Source organism: Vanellus vanellus, assembly GCF_965231255.1.
Source record: "Vanellus vanellus genome assembly, chromosome: 1".
In the NCBI taxonomy this organism is placed as follows: domain Eukaryota; kingdom Metazoa; phylum Chordata; class Aves; order Charadriiformes; family Charadriidae; genus Vanellus; species Vanellus vanellus.
The window spans coordinates 214,498,425-214,518,734 of NC_138905.1; the positions used below are offsets into that span (position 1 = coordinate 214,498,425).

Sequence of the window (20,310 nt, forward strand, 5' to 3'; positions counted from 1 at the left end):
CCCACAGGTGTTTTGGTGGGCAGTCTCCTTCTTGATGAATTCAAACAGCCCTGCCCTACTTGTTATCAAATACGCACTGACAAGTCCAGCATCTGGAGAGTAAGAGCTTTTACAAATTAAATATATGTAGTATTGATTTTTAACTTGAGTGTTACCTTACATGTAACACCCTGAGCTTTGCTCTAAACATCTACCTAAAAGCTGTGCAGAATCAGCTGTCTCGGAGTTTGGGTGGTCTTCACAAGGTCAAATGAGGCTGCATTTGGCAATTTGGGGAATGTTCAAGACAAGACATGGCTCTTCAGCACAGGCTGTACCACACGGTCCAGCACAGCAGCAGCCACCGAGTCCCACACATTCCTAAATCCTCTGGATTACACCATGAGCAGAGAGTGAAAAGGACCAGTACAGGCCAGCCCAGCAGATGACATATCCCCCAACATCTCACACTTACAGAAGCTCTTTGCTAAGGGGTACCTAAATGACAAACAAGCCTTGTACCGCAACATCTACATCTTCCGTTTTACCGCTAGTCATAACAGAAAGTGACCTAAAAAATAGCAAGAAAACATTAAAAATGGCGGAATGACACACCGATCCCCCCTCCCTGACTCAGTCAGCTCCCCATTACAGATCAAAGGCACAACATGATACAGCCCAAAGTAGTCTTTCCAGGAAAATGTGGAAAAAAACATTTTAAAATACGTTTTTTTTTTTTTTTTTTTAAGTTGTTCTTTACAAGAAGTATTTACTGGTAACTTTTTATGTCAATACAAAAGCTCTATTATAATGTTCAGTAAATGCCAAGTAATATTAAATTGATTAACTCTAAATTACAGCATATCACAGCCACATAACTGCCAGGAGAGATTTACCCACATTAGCTAAACTGAACTCAAACTTCTAAAAATCATCTTTCGTGTGCGCATTCACTATCTTCCAGTTTTGCTTTAAGGTCAATGCGTAAATTTGCAATGCATTATTCATGTATGGCACTAGAGGTGTAATAACATCGCAAACTCCGGAGTGCCTCCGCTTCAGGGGCTTTTGCAGAAAGAAACTGCCTAAACAGTTACACATACACTGGAGTCTGGGATTAAGAATACAAAGCATCAAGTAAATTAAATGACTCTACAGCCCTGAACCTGAAAGCTACTCTAGCAGAGAGACTGGATGCCAAGAAGACACCTTCAAGAGCGTCTCGGAGAGCAGTTCCACGAGGTGAGCGCTGGACGGGTCAGCCACAGAGTGATATCACTTGCAACCCCTCGCTATTTCCACTTAGCATAAAAAAAAAAAAAAAAATCCAAATCCAAACCTCTACAAAAAGGTACGCCTGCCTTTTAACAAGAACTGTATCTACAAGCTTTATTTTTAAGCCGGACGTACTGCAGACTGCCACTTCCAACTGTGCTCTCTTTGAACCCTTATACACAATCCGTGCGCGCACAAGATTTTGGCCACATCTGGTGCGCTTTTTTCCAACTCCACCAATAACCTTTCCCAAAGCTAATTTTTCACATTAGGACATTACTAATTAGAGGAGGAACAGTTAATTTTTTATTTTTTTTTTTTATTATTATTATTTCCGGAAAGTCTTTTCATCCTAATTCGGATATCAAAGAAGCACAGTCTTTTTCCACTACGTTCAGGCCTAGAAAAAGAGGTAACGAGACTTTTTTTATTTTTATAAACAGTGCTTATTAGTGTTATTTTTTCCTAACCAGTCTAAGTTACACATTCAGAGGACAGTAATGTAGTAAGACTACGTTTGGTCTATGGGATATTTGTCAAACTGCTAGCACCAAAGGGAGCAACTGAGTTGTATCCATGTCTTCTTACATCTTGAAAATGTTGATATATGTAACTTTTTTTTTTAATTCCATGTTCGTGAAAGTGCCTGTAGATGATAGACATAACACTATTTCAAACACCAGAGTCCTCCATGGAGACGCGCGGGCAGACGCTATGTACATGTCCTAAGAGCTCACTCGCTGGCAGCCCGGGAGATTGCCACTGTAGTCCAGGGTCAGTGTTCATCGTTGGTTTTTTTCTTATTATTTTTTTTGTTTGTTTTAGAAAGGACCAAACACATCGTTCTGTAAGAGACATTTGGATTTCTTCAGTATCTTCAAGAGAGGCTGCTCTAGTTTCCCAAAGAAGGAAACGCAATAGCTCATGTTCTGCGTTACATGAAGCACTTGTGCCACTCTCCTTTTCCTAACCCGCTCCAGAGACTGCAAGAAAAATGAAATTTAAACCGTGTGATACTCTGCTACGTTGCCATGCAGCTGGAGCCGTCAGCCTGCCGTGCTTCCAGGTCTGCAACCTGACTCAGGGCAAGTCAGATGGGTCAAAGTGGCAGGAATTCCTTTCAAGGAGATAAACCCCAGCAAGAAAAACCCCATCCTCTTGGCCCACAGCAGAAGGGGAAAAAAATCACATGCCAGCTCTTTTAATTAAAATTACAGCAAGTCAAATAGCTGATACTCTTCCCCTCTCCTGGTAAGGGGGATGAGACATTGTTCACAAGAGTGTTCTGTCGTGCCTCACTGATCAACCGGCAGGCCAAGTCCAGGAAGAGTTTTTCCACATTATCCGATTCTTTTGCCGAGGTTTCCAGATAGTACATGTCCTGCGCTTCCGAAAACTCTGCAGCTCTTTGCTGGGAAACTTCCCTCTTATCAGCTAAATCAATCTTATTACCTGTATTGATAAAAGATTTTAGAAAGGGAATTAATTTGACTTCCAAAACAAGAAAAACAAAAGTTGATAAGGGATAAAGAAAAGTTATGTGTATATGTGTACGGACAGTGGTTTTGATGTGAAACTTAGTGCTTGCTCTCCCCTCCAAATAGCGGATTCCCTGATACACGTGACCAAGTTCATTTAATATCAGCTCATTTAATGGAATATGCCCTGTGAGCATCCAAGTCAGTTGGCTTTAATTTAGCACCAGTGCATCTGTTTGCTGCTATCAACCGACATTAAAGGATTTCCATTTTAATATCTATTGAAAATTCTCCTGTTCTTGCTCGGAGGAGCACTTAAAATGTCAATTACAGCATGTGAGACACTAACCGTGATATTTCTCATGTCATTACAAGCTTTAAAAGAAACCTGGTGTGGAAGGCTGCTTTCCTATTTCAATATTCCCATGAAGGATTTGGCCGTTGAGGCTGGAAGAGGGACGAGCTCGGGGGCACTCGCAGAACGAGGTGGGGCGAGAAACCAGCCCCTTCCTTGGGAGAGCTCGGTTGAGTAGAGTTGATTAATGCCTCAAGCAGCTGTCTGATATGATTATACCCTATTACCGGCCACTTCACTTCAAACATGTTTTTGCCATAAATTAATCTCACAAAGAAGATAACAGACTAGGACCTGTGATAACAGGGGGCTGTGTCCATGGACTCAACAGGTTGAGTGGTCTCGCTTCTACCAGCAACTTTGTCAGAACTAGTGGGAGGAAAAGACTGCGCTTCCACTGGCAAGCCACAGCTCATTGCCCTCCTCTTGTCCGAGAGCCCCTTTCTTTCCTGATAAAGCAGTTTCTTGGACCTGCTGCATACACTGAAGTTACCTTTCTAAACAAATTATCGCTCAACACAAACAGTTGATGGGTGTCACCATCTTCAAAGTGTGTATTATGGCTGTTATCATTTATATTTTGTGCTGTAGATGCTGATAATTAACTTTATGTTCCCTAAAATATTAATGTATAAATTTGTTCCTCATGTATTATTTTTCAGCACCGTTTGTACATGTGCCATTCCCTTCTTATGGGGAGTAATGAGTTTCTTGTAATCCCAATGCTCTCTTGCAACACCATTCTGGCACGTAAATCTCAAAAGATTTTTAAAGACACCTTAAACACATTTTACAATCTTTTAGACTTTTCTTTTAAACAGCAAACTATTAAAGCAGATAATGACACCACAGTATGAAACCTTTCGGCTTTCCCCAAGTTATTTTTCCATTGTTCTTTATATATCCTTGGGCCTTTAAAAGCCAAATCCTAACTATTGGATGCTGAAAGCAGAGAATGGAAAAGCACAGGGAAGAAAAACGACCTTCACCTTGCTTGTGGCAGACAGATGGCCTGAGGTCTGCTTTAGCTTGAGTTGAAGCTCTACAGATTAACATAGCATTCAGTTATTTATTTTTAGTTTCCCTAAAATTCGTGCAAATATCCATTTTTCCAGCTCTGTCCCACCTGTGAATGCTACGATCCACACAACCATCACATCCCAACCTGGTTCCCAGATCCTGACCCACTCGAGACAAGGCTCCAGTTGTCCCACAACTATGGGGTCTAGCAACCTGCAGACAACCCCAACTTGAGCAGATCCTTGTATATTTGTAGAGATCTGAGCTGGAAGCCACAAGGGAAACTGCTCTATTCATAGCTCAGTTGGTAGCACTTCAGTCCCGTATGGGACCAACTGGTGGGAAGTATCCACCTCTGCATGCAATAGCCATAGACTTGAGACGGGACCACACTTCGAGAAGTGCCTGTGGCGTCCTGAACATTGCTATCAGCATCTTGGGGTTATTTGCAGAAAGAATGGTGCAAGCACTGGGTTTAAGGCATCACCTCCATCCTGCGGTTACAACTGGTTGGCAACAAGATCTGCTGCACCCATTCGAGCATCCCGCACCACCAGTTCACACAGATCCCACGTTTTCCTCCTGGTAACACCTCCATCTGCCACCAGCCCCTCGACACGCACAGCACGCCCCCTCATCGCACCATCCCTCCGCTAGGGATGATCGTCACTTACCCACGAGCACGGTTATGACCTTGTTGCTGGCATATTGCTCGATTTCTCGCAGCCACTCGGGGAGACACCGGAAGGATTCTTCACAGGTGATGTCGTAGGTCAGGATTAACGCGTTAGCGCTGCGATAGTAACTCTGCGTGATGGACCGGAATCGCTCTTGTCCTGCCGTGTCCCAGATCTGCAGCTTTTGGCATAACAAGGAAGGGTGGTAAAAATAAAAAAAAAAATATTTAACTTTTTTATTTGATAGCAGCACTGTTTTGACCTAAAAAAAAAAACCTTCAGGATAAAACCAATGCTGGGAAAGCACTTAGCTCTTCTCCCCTTTGGCTTCCCCTCCTCCAGGATTTTCCGTTTCCACTCCTGCACTTGTGGATTGAAATGCAAGGCACAAAGTCAGCTGGCACGGCAGCCAGCAGCCCCTGGAAGCCGCAGGTCTGCAAGTTTTCATGCGACTTCTAGCATCTCCCTCTGCTGTGGACATTGCTGTTGGCCTGGAGTCACAACGCAGGTGCTGGAGGGAGAAAGCCACTTCTGTCCCTGAAGTCCAACCAAGAGCAGCATCCATCCCAAGAAGGAATAAGAACGCCTCTCCTCCAGCTCCCAAAGCTACTCATAGTTATCCTGAGATGATGCACTGGTGGGTGGAAACCACAGGATTGAACAAGGAGCTCAGCTGAAGGCTGACCCAAGCACTCTTCCCCTCTACAACTTCAGCCGTCTCACCCAGTTGCTCGCTGCCTGCCTTCCCAACACAGAGAACTGGTTGACACGTCCTTAACGATATTAAAGAGGTCACGAGTGTTTGCCAAACCCTCTGGGTCCAGGAGGACAACATACATTTCCCAATTCAAACTTAACTCATACTGCTTTTATAATTTGATCACCTGATAGCTTTCGGTGGGTCATCAAAACCTTAGTATGCCAAAAAGGCTTCAGTCAAAGAAACAAACATCGAAAATTTAAAAATTTCAACATAAAAGAGTACTTTTCTCTGCCTCCGCTCTTTTTTTTTTTTTTTTTAAAGCGCCCTGGAATTAAGTATGTGAAAGGGTGATTTCCAGCCAGAATCCTGTGTACTTTGGGAAGAAGGTGGTAAAGTATTTGAGATTTTTTCCATATATTCAGCATCCTGTAACAGAGAAAAACCTTATTCTTGCCCAATTCCAAAGTCGAACTACGCCAGCTACTCATCATAAATGCATTAGTTTGAAATGAGAGCTCCCAGTAGCAGCTTTCAGACGTGGGGTATGATTTTGAAAAAGTACACTTTTTTTTTTTTGCAGAGAAAGTGATCTGTGGCTGTTTTACAGCTCCTGGGCACCTTTATGCTTAATCTCTTGGCATAGTCATATTTAAACGGCCGAACCCGACACCTGCACTTAAGTGAAACACAAAACTATAAGTGAAATGACTTGCAGCTGAAATTCAGGTAACGAACAAGTCCCCATTAAAACAAACCTGCCTCCAAACTCTGGCAGATGCAAAAATACTGATAATTTCGTTGTTGCTCAGCTGTTTCCCAGGAAAAACGTTTCCTGATCGGTCTACTGGTTAACTCCAGCTTATATACGTTTCTCATTTATTGAAAGGGTCTCCAAGCTGATAAAAACTTGATGTGACTATGTTCTTCCACCGCTTTAATATAACAGACATCGAAAGCAAAAGGGATCGCCCTGGGGGAGAGGGTTTCTCACTGCCCGCAGCCGGGAGTCTTCCCGCGCGCTGGGTGCAGAAGACAGGGAAGAGCCCCCGACCTTACAGCCACTGAAAAACTCCTCCTGGACACAAACCACACATCTCGCACTTCACCCCGCTGATTATTTCTGCCAAATAAAATATTTCACAGCAACGATTTTACTTGTCTTCTTTTTTCAGGGGAACCAAAGGATGGTGCCTGACTCAGCCTGCAGAAAATGTAGATGTTTATTTTCTTGGAGCCAACGGATGCTTCCTGCTTTCCCAACACTTGCACATACATTTTAGCTTCACACACATGAACATTTCCACCAAATACAATAAGATTACAGGTCTGTATAGTGTAGCCCTCTGTTTGCAGCACTGAGGATGTCTAGCTTTGACCAGTGTGAGACCTGCTGACCTACTGAAGGCCAACCACATCCTCAGCTGCAGCAAAAGCAGCGGCCGCAGGTGGGATTCTGCCCCTCTGATCTGCTCTGGTGAGACCCCACCTGCAGTGCTGTGTCCAGCTCTGGGGCCCCCAACATAAGAAGGACATGGACCTGTTGGAGAGGGTCCAGAGGAAGGCCACGAAGATGATCAGAGGGCTGGAGCACCTCTCCTATGAAGGCTGAGGGAGTTGGGGTTGTTCAGCCTGGAGAAGAGAAGACTCTGGGAAGACCTTATAGCAGCTTTCCAGTATCTGAAGGGGACCTACAGGAGGGCTGGGGAGAAACCTTTTACTCGGGCATGTAGTGATAGGACGAGGGGGAATGGCTTCAAACTGGAAGAGGGGAGATTTAGAACTAATATTAGGAAGAAGTTTTTCACTCTGAGGGTGGTGAGGCACTGGCACAGGTTGCCCAGAGAAGCTGTGGCTGCCCCATCCCTGGAGGTGTTCAAGGCCAGGCTGGACGTGGCCTTGGGCAACCTGGTCTGGTGGGAGGTGCCCCTGCCTATGGCAGGGGGGTTGGGACTAGATGATCCTCAAGGTCCCTTCCAACCTAAACCATTCTGTGATTCTATAATTCTACTTGGCTTGAATTTGTGTAGCCTCTTAGTACAGCTGTTGTACATATTTTTGGGTTTATTAGGAAAGGCCCCTCAACTGCAGAGTGCTGTCTCTGCTCACCTGTCAGTGAGCTTTAGTAGCCACTCATATCTGATATGGCTTGCACACAGCTTTCATGCTAGCAGGTCCCTCTCCACTGACTTTCAAATGCAATTTTGAAAGCTGGAAAGTACTTTTCCCCAGAAATCTATCATTTATTTTCAAGTCTGGAAACCTTTTCGGTAAACAGCTCTGCTCTCTCATCCTGCATCCCAGCAGACGCGCAGGAGATGCTGCCCAGCACAGAAGCAGAGTCACGGCTCAGGCACTGTGAAATGAGCTAACAGTCAGAAGCGCCTCGTTTGACTGAGATGTCATTTTTATTGCTCTGTGCTCTGACTCATTCCTGCTTTTCCCGCTCATTAAATGTTTATTCTCACTAGCACTGCTTACTCAAAAAGTTTCAGCTACGAGATCGCTCCCTAAAGGAAATCCACTTGCCTTTCAGATGCTGGAAGGCTCGTTCAAATGCTCAAATGTATTGTACTAAGCTTCCTCCCAAGCTTGGTCATTGTGGCTGAGCTCCGGTGATTCCAATTTACTCTACTGGTGGGGTCGGGAGAGGGACTTTGATTTAACAACTCATTATTTGCTGTGTGAAATATAGCTGGTATACCAGCTACCACTTGCTAAGGCTCCGTGAAACACAAGCCAGCCCCAAGGTGATTAAGAGAGTTGCTGGGATGGACACTTGTACATTCAGACGTTTGCAGGGCAGCAGGGACTTACCATGCTGACAAGTTTTCCTTTAGCTTGTAGAGCTTCCCTGAACCACCCTTGCCCCTGAGATAGCCCATGTTGGCACAACTGCTCCCAACCTTCTCTTAAGGAGTTTGTATTCTGTCACGGTTTGGGCCAGACTGGCCACTGAAACAAATGACAGACCCCAAACCAGGATGTATCCTCAGTCCAAGCTAGTCTCAGGACTGTTCCCATAACAAGATTAGGTCATGGGAACAACAAGTCAAACACAGATAAACCCTTAGGGCGAGTTCACCTGTCCAAAAACCAGACCTCAGATATAAGTGATGTTCTTAAGGCTCCGTCTGTACTTGACAGGGAACCAGATGCTGGAAAGCAAAGGTGCCTGAAGTGGATGGGATTAATCGGCCTCAGAGATTGCTTTTCTCCCTCCATCGACCAGGACAATCTTGAGACAGCTGGTCTAAGCCAGGTATAGAAGGGAAAAAATGAATTCCACCTTCAGTGCAGTACTTAAGCCATTTACCAGCTTAGATCCTCTGAGCTGCTCCACTGGAGCTGGGTTTGGCAGGAAGGAGCATCTCTGCTGTCCGAGGAGCCCGGCCAAGCAGCATCCGTGTCCTAGCTGACCCCGCTACACCAGATGCCTGCTAATGAGCATCGCAACCACCAAACTAAGCACCAACAGCATGGGCGCTACACGTGACCCTCACTGCTTTCCTGCCTGCTGCTCTGTCCCACTTGAACAGCGATGTGCCGAACATTAACTTTGTCTTTATCAGGCAAAGGTATTTACACCTCTTGTTCTTCACCCGCTCAGGCTGGAAGGTCTTCTGGTCACAGACCATCACTTGCCACCAGTTTGTACAGCTCCTCACGCAGCAGGGTGGCAGCCTGCTGACACGATCGTGGATTTTAAAATCCGTCCTAAACTTAGGAATACATGACCTGATTTTCTTCTTAAAACCACTTTGTGCTGAAATACAGGTTAAAAAAAGCCCAGGGCTGAAAATCTGCACAAGTCCATCGTTTCACTTACACAAGCTTAAAAATGGGTCTCAGTGTCACATCTAACTGCTGTCACACTGCCACCACTCTCCCATTTGCTCACTACTGGATTTGACGAAGGCGGGAAGGGGAAAACCACTGTTTTTCACTTTGATGCCCCTGTATTTAGTGCAGGAGAGTAATTCCAGGGGCAGCTCAGGGAGCCTGGACACCTTGACATTAGAGGCTCAGACAACAATACTCTTCTCCCGCCTCTTGGATGCCACAGTAGCTCTAGCAAACTCTATTAATGAACAAAGCGGCACCAGCCAGCATCTCTGGGCACTGGAACCCAACCATGGATTCCATTAAAGCATGAGATTGGTCCATGGTATGTTTTGACCTAAAGTAGCTCTCTGCCAAGTGATGCTCAGGTTCAATTTGGGAGTTAGCACAGGACAAGGACAGTTTCCCAGCAGCAGTTTGGTTGCAAACACCCTATTTTGGAGGGTGAAAGAGTTAGTAATGTGGACATTGCCTTTCTCACTTCAACCTGTTGACCATCATCAGTACTGTGACCATCTCCACTTCTCCAAAATCCGTAATTTGGCAGAAGTGGAAAATGAGCCTTCGTTGTGCAGAACCACTCAAGTCCAGAAACCTGCTCTCCTCAACAGCCGTCTTGGGACCTCACAGAACATCTTCACCGAGCACATCCCAGTGGGAACACAACAGATTTCTGCTTACCAGAAATGCCGTGAGCAGAGGTTGCACTGAAGCCCTTCTTGGCGCTTCCTCAACCCCAGCCAGGCACAATCTCCGTGTCTCCTAAGCAAGGACAGAGTTACAAGATCTCCCCTTCCATTTTCTCCCTTATGTTTGCTGTTACGATTCCGATTGGTAATTGTGGAGAGGGGCGCACAGCAATAGACCCAGCACTGCCTGAGCCATATCGTATAGCCCTGTGCTTCCCCGTGTGCCCACAGGCCTTCCAGCAGTGAGAAACCTCAGCGCTGCCACTAGAGTTGATACTGAAAACCATCAGGCTCCTACCTTTACTTTTTCACCATTTATCTCCACGGTTTTAATCATAAAGTCAACCCCAATCGTGGCTCCTTGACCCGGTGGGAAAAGCCCCTGAAAGAAAACAGAGTTTCATTAAGTAAATTTCTGTAGCTCTCTCTGGGTGCCAGTGCTCACCTTTTTCCAAGCCCAAAACTATTCCTCCCTTTTCCTCTTCCCTGGATGCTTATTTCTATCACATTTAGAGAAGAAAGTGTGACTTTTCCCCATCACAAAGGTTACCATAATTCAACCCCACAGTGCTTTCCCTGCTTACACATCCCTAGGCACGTAGCAAGTCGTTGACTTCAGAGGTGAGAAAACAGAAGAAAAGGAGGATGCATACAGGGAAAAAGAGAGGGAAAAAGCCCTTCTGCTCCTGTGCAGTTGGAAGAGGCAGGGGAAGGGTAGATAAGGACCCTCCTTCCTACTTCCCAATGCCTTGAAAGAGGTGTGAGCGCCTGCATGGGATGAGATGCCTTTGCTCCTGCAACCTCACGCCTTCCCTCTCCCCTCCACCACAGGCCATGGCACGGAAAGGCATTTCTGGCAGCTCCCAGCACCAGGGGCACATCCCTGCACAGCATTTTGGGAGCGAAGCATGGAGCCAGACGCTACCAGTGCCACAGCAATGGCAAGGGCCGGCGTGATGCTGGCAGCATTTGATTGCAGCACCATCAGAAAGGAGCAACAGCAAACCATGGGGGGGGGGGAAGTAAAAAGTGAGCTTTTTGATTTCTGGCGTCTAGGTCTACAAAGTCATGTTGATTTTGGGGCACATCCATCCCCTACAGCAGCTGCGCTGACAAAGCACAAGCAGCAGAAGCAGCCGCAGATTTGGGGGGTTAACCCTTTGGGGTTGACTAGCTTTATTGCCACTGGCTGCCACAAGCGGTTGGAGAGTGTTTAACATCACCATGGCTTTAAAACTAAAATTAACAATGAGGGGGAAAATTGCTGACAATTCTTAGTGGAAAGTGCCACAAAAACCCCACAACTTATCTTTTATAGTGCATCGTGCAAAACCTTCTCTTGCCCCAGATCACAGAAGCCTGTTCCTTTCCCTGTTATTCTGCCACAAAAAAGGTCTGATGTTTAACAGAAGACATTGGACTGACAGCCCAGGACCCAAATTATTTAATTATCCACTAATGACAAATAACAGGGAGAGCTTTGGGCAGCAGCAGGAGGGATGGGGAGGAGAAGGCACACAGGAGTGCACCAAGAGATGTGCTGGTCCTTATAACTGGTCCAGAGCACCTCCAAATCAGGAGGCTTTCAGAGAGGACTTTTCATCTTCAGAGGGTTGAGTTTTGTCCAACACGAGATCCTTAACAGAGCTAAGCACAGCACTAGATACAGATGTGCTGCTTGGGCTAGTACATTGCTGTAGGTGATTCATGCACCAAGACTGCAGACAATTTATTACTTCGGAGCTGCAACGCCAGCGAAGCCCTCGGCGCACAGCCACGGGCTCCACACTCCCATCCCAGTGCTGACCCCACCCCAACATCCCATATCCAAGAGGCGGCCAACCTTACCTGAGTGAAGCGACGGACTAAGCAGGTCTTCCCCACACCGGCGTTGCCGATTAAAACAATTTTGAAGAGGAAATCATAATCTTCCATACTCATTTACGCAGCTGCAAGAGAGAGAGAACGCGAGATGACATGAACCAAGGCGGTGGGGAAATGCCCTTTTTATTCCTGCTGAACTTTATTCCTCCAAATATTCAGAACAAAGGTCTCCTGGCAGGCACGTGGCTCCTCAGATAAGGGAGAAGAGTCCTTCCCGCTCTGAGCCAGGGCATCCACGTAGTTCAACGTCAGCTGCTGTGAAATCTCAGCCGCATTTCCACTTTCACACCATCTCACCTGGCTGCCCACCAATTAGAGATGCTGGTTTTCAGCTTTCGGAGCAACACTCCACCAGCCCGAGCCACCGTTTCCTAGATTTCCCCATATGTCTGTTTCGCTTTTAACTACGTCAGCTCCAAAGGACAGCAAGGACTTTGCCGCCTTGTCCGAAGGGATCGTATAATCTATTTCTGTTAGAGCAATACCCAGAACCCCCCCCCCCCAAGACCCTCCAGGTGGGTGCTGGGTACCCACGGAGCAGGGCTTGGGCACACGAGGGCAGAACAGATGAGGAAATTAAAATAATTCTAAAATAAAAGCAGCAGTGTTTGCCTTAAAGACATAAAGAGCTAATTTGCTAAAATCGGAGTGGGGAGTGGGGTAACAGTTTAGCTGAAGTACAAGAGATGTTTTTAAAAAGGAAGAAATAATATGGGTTATTAGGAACATTGCTACTACTGTGATAATTTTCTTCAGTTTTGTGAGGATAGCTTGCTTGGCGTAAAGCTCAAATGCCAAGCGAACGCGGAGGAGCCTGGGGGGTACCCAGCACACGTACCCCCCGCCAAGTCCAGCCTCCTTGGCAGGACGCAGAGACTGATATTTCAGCAACGTCACAGGAACGGGCAGGGTGGCCTACATGAGGGAAGACCTCCAGGGCTTCCTTAGGCCTCTTCAAACATGGGGAGGAATGAACAGATAAATGTAGTTTGCAACGGCTGAGCAAGAGATGAGTGTCCACACCTCCATCTCCAGTGCACCCAAGGGTGCTGCCAACACCATGACCAGAGAAGGGACTTTGAGAAAAGTAACAACAGGCAGAAGAGACTCAGTTGGAGATTTTAGGCAAACGGAAAACCCCACAGACAAGAGAGCAGAAGAGCAGTGTCCCGACCCAGCTGTGTGCAGGAGGATCCAGGTATTATACATGGCATCGAAGACCTGTCCTCAAGACTCATCTGGAGTAATGGCATAAAAGACATCAGTAAGGAGACAGATTTACAAGCCATCAGTTGAGATACCAAGTAAGGTGATACTCGAGCATCAGTACCTAACCCACCAGCACCTATAGGTTAGGCACTGGATGAGGAGATAGAGCCAAAGAGCATAGGAGATGGGGGGATGACAAAAAAAAAAAAAAAAAAAAAAAAGAAGTATTATGAAATTGCTATCCTCAGTAAAGACCCAGATTTAGAGTGTTTTGGGGTTTTTTTGGGGGGGGTTGGTTTTTTTTTGTGTGGGTTTTTTGTTTTTGTTTTGTTTTTTTTAACCAGAGCTGACAGTCTGGGTCTGCCTGGCAGGGCCCACCGAAACAACTCTCCAAGCACCACCGCGAGCCTGGCCGACCTGAAGGCAAAAGAGGTAGAAGACTGACTCAGCAGCTTCATGTACGTCTACGCGAACCTTGGCCTTTCCAGCAGCCTAAAAAAAGGGTAGCCACACCAATTAGTGACTAATGATCTGCATCACATCAGCAGATGGTTAGCAGGGACACAGCTGAGTCACTACACAGACAAGTCACTTCGCCTGGGCCAGTGACACAGCGCGGCACTTGCCCCGCTGCTGCTTTGCTGAGCTGGAGCTACGGTCCCCTGCAAAGTGCCACCAAACAGCAGCAGCTGGAGCTGTCCTGAGGATGCTCTGATCGCCTTCCTCCAACACGCAAGACCTTGCAAGCTCCCTGCTATCTTTTAATACAGCGAGAGAGTGGGACCTTAAAGAGCAGCCTTGAATAAGCCCTTTTTTATTTTCTAGGGTTGTTATTTTGTGTAATCGTTTTGTATCTCCATGCCTGGCTTTCCCCAGAGTGGGACTGGATAACAACAGCAGCATTAAGAACATGTTAATAGTGCTCTTACAAGGAAGACTAAATGTTAATATACGGTTTCAAGCTTTCACACTAACCAACATTGAGAAAAAACGTGATCATCCACAGACAGCTATTTCAAGACTCTCGAGACTTACTCGGCACTGGATAATTATCCCCGGGATGCTTCAAATCCTGGAGGGCACTGCTCCCTCCTGGAGGGACTTCAGTACTATTAGTTGTACCCTAAACAATCCAACGTTCGAATTTATCTTCTCAGGAAGCTTAAAAATAAACTTCCTCTGCAGATCTTTGAGCTCAGAACCACTAAATGGCTCAGACATACCCTAGAGTTATGTCTGATCCCCTTCATTAGGCTCCAAGACTAATCACATGTGATAATGACCCCAAATGGGAACTGGAAGATGAGCCAAGGCCATAAAACAAACAAAGCAATGATGAGATGAAATGCCAGAACTGAAAAGACATAACAAGTCGGGGCACAGGAGGGGGGAAAGCAACGGGCCGAGCAGCGAGGAAGGGAGACAAATGATTTGGGAGGTGGAGTGGACAGGTCAGGTTCACCATCCCTGCCCTATCCTTCCCCCATCCACCAAAATTGGTATTTCTCCCTCTGACATGCACACACACACTCTAACCTACCACGCTGTCAGCGCCAAACACACAAACATTGCATCAGTTACCCTTACGAAATCTTCTCCTTCTACAAGCTGAGCCTTTCGGCCAAGTGACCTTTGCTGCTGACTCAGGCTCACGCAACCCTCCCTCTCCCCAGGGAAGATGTGTCTCAACCTCTGCCCCGCTCGCCACGGCCAGGGAATGTAATGCAATACATCGCACTTTGAATTATATGCTTTTTTGAAAAAAAAAAAAAAAAAAAAAATGCAGAGCACAACATTACTTGCTTGGTTTTGGGGTGGGATTTTTTTTCCCCTTTGTGTTTTCTCGCGTTTGCAGATGCCAGCTCTGCCTTGCATCACTGTGGAAGGCATCAGAGCCGCAGATGCCCGTCCCACCCTTCGGCAGAGACCAGACCCTGCAGGGGGTTGGGAGGCCTGTCCGTGTCTCAGCCACCCCTCACCACATTTGTTTAAATCACGAGCAGGGCTGGCTACAGCAGAGACGTGCCCCATCAGAAGATGAAACAGGAGGGGGGCCTGAGGCTGGCAGCAGGGCAGAAAATTGGGTTTCACAGCTGGTTTTCCCGGAGGTGGTTTATACAGCTCGCACCCTATCCAGCCTCTGCGGCTTATGACCCCCCCGGGCTGTTCCCACCAGCCTTGCAGGGGATCAGTTCTGCAGGGTTTTATTTCACAGAATAACAGAATGGTCAGGGTTGGAAGGGACCTCTGGAGATCATCTAGTCCAACCCCCCTGCCTGAGCAGGGGCACCTACAGCAGTTGCACAGGATCGTGTCCAGGTAGGTTTTGAATGTCTCAGAGAAGAAGGCTCCACCACCTCTCTGGGCAGCCTGTGCCAGTGCTCTGCCACCCTCAGAGTAAAGAAGTTCCTTCTCATGTTTAGACAGAACTTGCTATATTCAAGTCTGTGCCCATTACCTCTTGTCCTATCACCGGGCACCACTGTAAAAAAGACTGGTCCCATCCCCCGGCACCCTCCCTTTAAATATCTATAAGCATTGATAAGATCTCTCCTCATTCTTCTCCAGACTAAACAGACCCAAATCCCTCAGCCTTTCCTCATAAGATGCTCCAGTCCCCTAATCACCTGTGTAGCCCTTTGCTGGACCCTCTCCAGCAGATCCCTGTCCTTTTTGAACCCGGGAGCCCAGAACTGGACACAGTACTCCAGATGCGGCCTCACCACGGCAGAGTAGAGGATGAGGATGACCTCCCTCAACCTGCTGGCCACACTCTCCTTGATGTGTCCCGCTTCATTTGGGTCGCAGCTCTGCTCTGCTCCATCACGCACCCCATGCATGGTCACTGTGGCCAGGAACTAGAGGGCAGGAGGGGTAAATTGAAGAGGGACAACCACCTGGAGAGGTGGTCCATCAGCAGGAATGCAACCAACGGACAGCAGGACTTGTTTTAGACTTCACTGGTTTTCTTTACTGGGGCACAACAGCACAGTAAATGCCTTTGGTATTTTTCGATTACTAATTCCACTTCTAACAAAAGACTTGTGAGACCCACCCAAAACAAAAGTACAGGGCCAAGGGCTTTCACCCCTCCTTCCCCCCAAGGAAGCTCCAGCTCCCATGGAGACACACCTGAGAAAAGAGGCAGAGAAGCTGTGGGCCACCTTCCCCACACAGCCAGCACTGCTGCAAAGGCAGAGGCCCACCAGTCCTTCCCGCTTCTCCCAGTGTCTTGATTGCTAGAAACTCTCCCACAGTGTGCTCAGCAGGACTTGGTCCTCTGTTTCACCCTGCCATGGGCTCTTCACTGCCTGTAGATGGGGGAGAGCAGCACAGCTGATGGAGGAGAAAGATGCACTCTCACCTGCTTCTCCTGTTCACCACAAGGCAAAGAGTTTATCCGCAGTAAATATATGCTTCAGGGAACTACATGATGTGCTCTCCCTGCATTTGCTCCATTCACCTCCGAGTTGTCCCACTATGGTTTACTTGACAGTGTTTATCATCTCCTGAACCAATTATTTTACCTTTTTGCCGTGTTTTCTCACCCATATAGTTTGGATGGGCACAGAGGATTCCTCTTTATGTCTGACCTGCTCTGACCAGGCCACGCTCAGCCTCTTTGGGTACCAACTAAGTGGCAGAAACACAGTGCAAAGGTTCAGATATTACCTGGGAGACATGAATGACTTTGGAGTGATCAGGTTCTCCTTCAGATGGATGAAACCACTATTCCACTTGTCCTTCATCGGCGTTTACACCAGCACCAGTTTTCGCACAAAATAACCAGCAAATAGGAGTGAGGGGTTTAGCCGATAAAGAAATCTCTGGCACTTCTCTCTCGACTCCTTTGCTCAAGGAAGACTTTCCACTTGTAGGCATGATCACAGCAGGCTCTACGATGACGATTTTGGCCCAATTATTTTGGCTCATGGAGCCAAAAGGAGATTGGGATACTTCAAAAGAGCAAGCCTTTCTCAGTCAACCACGAGGTGTGCCAACCTCTGCCTGCTTTTACCCTCCCTGAAGATCACAAGATAACACGTGCTCAGGAAACATGACGGACAGCCTTTGAAGTGGAAAACCCTTTCATGTCTAAAAGAATGTTTTGATGCCTTCGTTTTAGAAGAACAAAACAGAAATAACCTGTTGTTTCTAAACCTCCATGGTATCTCAGTGCTCTGATGAGTTAGAGGTGCAGGAGTCACAGAGCAGCAGTTCACGTCTCCCCAGGGCCAGGTGACAACCGGAACAGGCAGTGCGCAGCACATCACGGCATCACCTTCTCTCCCCACCAGTCTCACTCATGGGTTTTCATTTCCTGTAGCCTGAAGAAGCATCAGAAGGCTTAGTGGACATGTCCTGCTTACGAGCCATGGTTAGGGGACCACTGTCCTCAAATCAAAACAGGTCAAATCAGAGCAGGCTTAGTGCAGCCAGGTGACGCAGACTCATGCATGGCTATAAAATCATAGAATCGCTTAGCTTGGAAAAGACCTTTAAGATCATTGAGTCCAACCATTGACCTAACACCGCCAAGTCCACCACTAAATCATGTCTCTAAGCTCCACATCTACACAGCTTTTCAATACCTCCAGGGACGGTGACTCAACCACTTTCCTGGGCAGCCTGTTCCAGTGCTTGACAACCCTCTCAGTGAAGAAATTTTTTCCTAATATCCAATCTAAACCTCCCCTGGCACAACTTGAGGCCATTTCCTCTTGTCCTATCACTTGTTACTTGGGAGAAGAGACCGACCCCCACCTCATCACAACCTCCTTTCAGGTTGTAGAGACCGATAAGGTCTCCCCTCAGCCTCCTTTTCTCCAGGCTGAACAACCCCAGTTCCCTCAGCTGCTCCTCAGGAATCGTGTGCTCCAAACCCCTCACCAACTTCATTGCCCTTCTCTGGACATGCTCCAACACCTCAATGTCTTTCTTGTAGTCGGGGGCCCAAAACTGAACACAGTACTTGAGGTGGGGTCTCACCATTGCCAAGTACAGGGGGACGATCACTGCCCTAGTCCTCCTCACCACACTATTCCTGGTACAGTCCAGGATGCTGTTGGCCTTCTTGGCCACCTGGGCACACTGCTGGCTCATATTCAGCCGGCTGTCCACCAACATCCCCAGGTCCTTTTCTCCCGGGCAGCTTTCCAGCAACTCCTCCCCAACCCTGTAGTGCTGCATGGGGTTGCTGTGACCCAAGTGCAGGACCCGGCTCTTGGCCTTGTTGAACCTCACACCATTGGCCTCAGCCCATCCGTTCAGCCTGTCAAGATCCCTCTGTAGAGCCGTCCTACACTCAAGCAGATCAACACTTCCACCCAACTTGGTGTTATCTGCAAACTTACTGAGAGTGCACTCGATCCCCTCATCCAGATCATTGATAAAGATATTAAAGAGAACCGGCCCCAATACTGAGCCCTGGGGAACACCACTTGTGATCGGCCGCCGAATGGATTTAACTGTTCACCACCACTCTTTGGGCACAGCCAGCCAGGCAGTTTTTTCACCCAATAAAGAACTGCAGGGAATAAAAAAAAAAAACAACCACAAAACAAAAAAAACCCACCAAACAAAAAGCAACTATCCACAGCTGCAAAGGCTTCTCCGCATTTTGGGATAAAGACTGAAACTATATTAAGCCAGGAACACCGATAATTTGCACCTCAGCTCTGCCCCACTTCAAATCCTTTACAACCTACTGCTTCAATTAGAGACAGACAGATCTGCAGCCTCTTCCACCTGCTGGATCTAACCAGTAGGTCAGGGTGGGTTTGGATGTTCATTAAGAATTGTATAAATACAAGCACTTTATCTTCTTCATCATCCAACAGCTATAAACAAAAATAAGTTTACATCTCAAGTTCAAACAGCAGCAGTTATGTATACAGATATTACACTGATCACACTTGCCATACGAGCCAGGAAATTCAAAGCCAAGGTTAATATTTCAAGCAGAAAATTATTCCTCGCGGGCCAGAAAACTGCAGGGATCTCAGGTCTGGACATGCTGCTGCATTACGTAACTCAGGATAAAATATTTCCATTTCCAAAGCAACTGCCAACCCAGGCGGGCTCCTGCACTCGGCAAACGTGAGCCCAGCTCAGGCCCCTCTGGAAACAAGCAGCCTGGATTTCTGTCTGCCTCCTTGCTCACCTTCCTCACTTCGCCTCTCTGCAAGGTTTAATTTCATTTCCATTCACACTGGAAAAATTAAGAGAGACTTCATCCCCACCAAAGCCAGGATCACCCACGCCTCTGTGTTGCTGGTGGCAAAGTCACAAGCATATGGGATCCACACTCTCAGCTTGGTGGGACATTAAAACTCCAGGGAAGCATCTCCCAAATTCAAGGAAGAAAGACTTATTGCAGGCACTGGGGTTGCAGAGCTTGGCATTTCCCATCTCCTCCCATCACACTTGCCGTTCCAGGTGAGCGATATCTAGTGTGTGCCTGTGCACTGGCAATCCTAAACACACCTCTTCATCAAGGATGGTCCCTCATAGGAAAGGAGAAGGTCCGGAGTGCAGAAACACCAGGCCTCTAAGTGTGATTTCCCAGGCAGAAACACAGCAGCTTTTATCCCGCACATGCACCACCTACAGACTATTCATGCACACACCTCCGTGGTGCATTGGGTTTGGAGCGTGCTCAGACTACCACTGACAAATTCAGGCTCAATAAGCCCATCCAACACTTCCAGGAGGCATCAAGCAACTACGCACGCAGTGCAGGGCGGTGTGGGGCTTCCCCGCGCATGGTAGCCCCATTTAGAAGTCATTCAAAAGTGTAGACACAAAAAAAAAAAAAAAAAAAGAGCAAATTGCATTCTGAAAAAAAAAAAAAAAAAAAATACTTTCCAGCTGGAAAAAGCCGTATATTATGAAAACCTCAGCCCTGCCCAAAAATTTTATTTGGAGAGATTCCTGCTCCTCAACCCTTTGCTCAGGGCATTTCTCGTAGAGAACCCAAGCCAGCTGAGTAGGTGCAAGTTCTCATATACCACAGGTATGTTTTATCTCACAGAGATATTTCTATAAAATACAGAAAAGCTGAAGTTGAGAGGTTTTGCATCAATGACTCTGCAGAGCACACAGCCCTTTCCCTTTCCTCTTTTGCCACCACAGAACATTTGCAGCTCGCCAAACCACTCGAGCAGATCATGGCTCATACGTTACGCTACGGAGGAACCCA

At 47.1% G+C, this 20,310-nt stretch overlaps 1 protein-coding gene across 1 annotated transcript in view; it reads right to left on the reverse strand.

Annotated features, from left to right (window-relative positions):
* Window positions 1-1,208: 1,208 nt before the first annotated feature.
* RAB30 (RAB30, member RAS oncogene family) overlaps window positions 1,209-20,310 on the reverse strand; it is a 47,635-nt gene continuing 28,533 nt past the window's right edge. Inside the window, exons 2-5 of the mRNA XM_082480242.1 lie at window positions 11,865-11,965; window positions 10,315-10,398; window positions 4,782-4,965; window positions 1,209-2,706 (exon numbers count right to left, since the gene is read on the reverse strand). Of these exons, the coding sequence (XP_082336368.1) occupies window positions 2,456-2,706; window positions 4,782-4,965; window positions 10,315-10,398; window positions 11,865-11,957 (612 nt within the window). The 5' untranslated portion in view covers window positions 11,958-11,965 and the 3' untranslated portion in view covers window positions 1,209-2,455. The remainder of the gene's footprint in view (window positions 2,707-4,781; window positions 4,966-10,314; window positions 10,399-11,864; window positions 11,966-20,310) is intronic.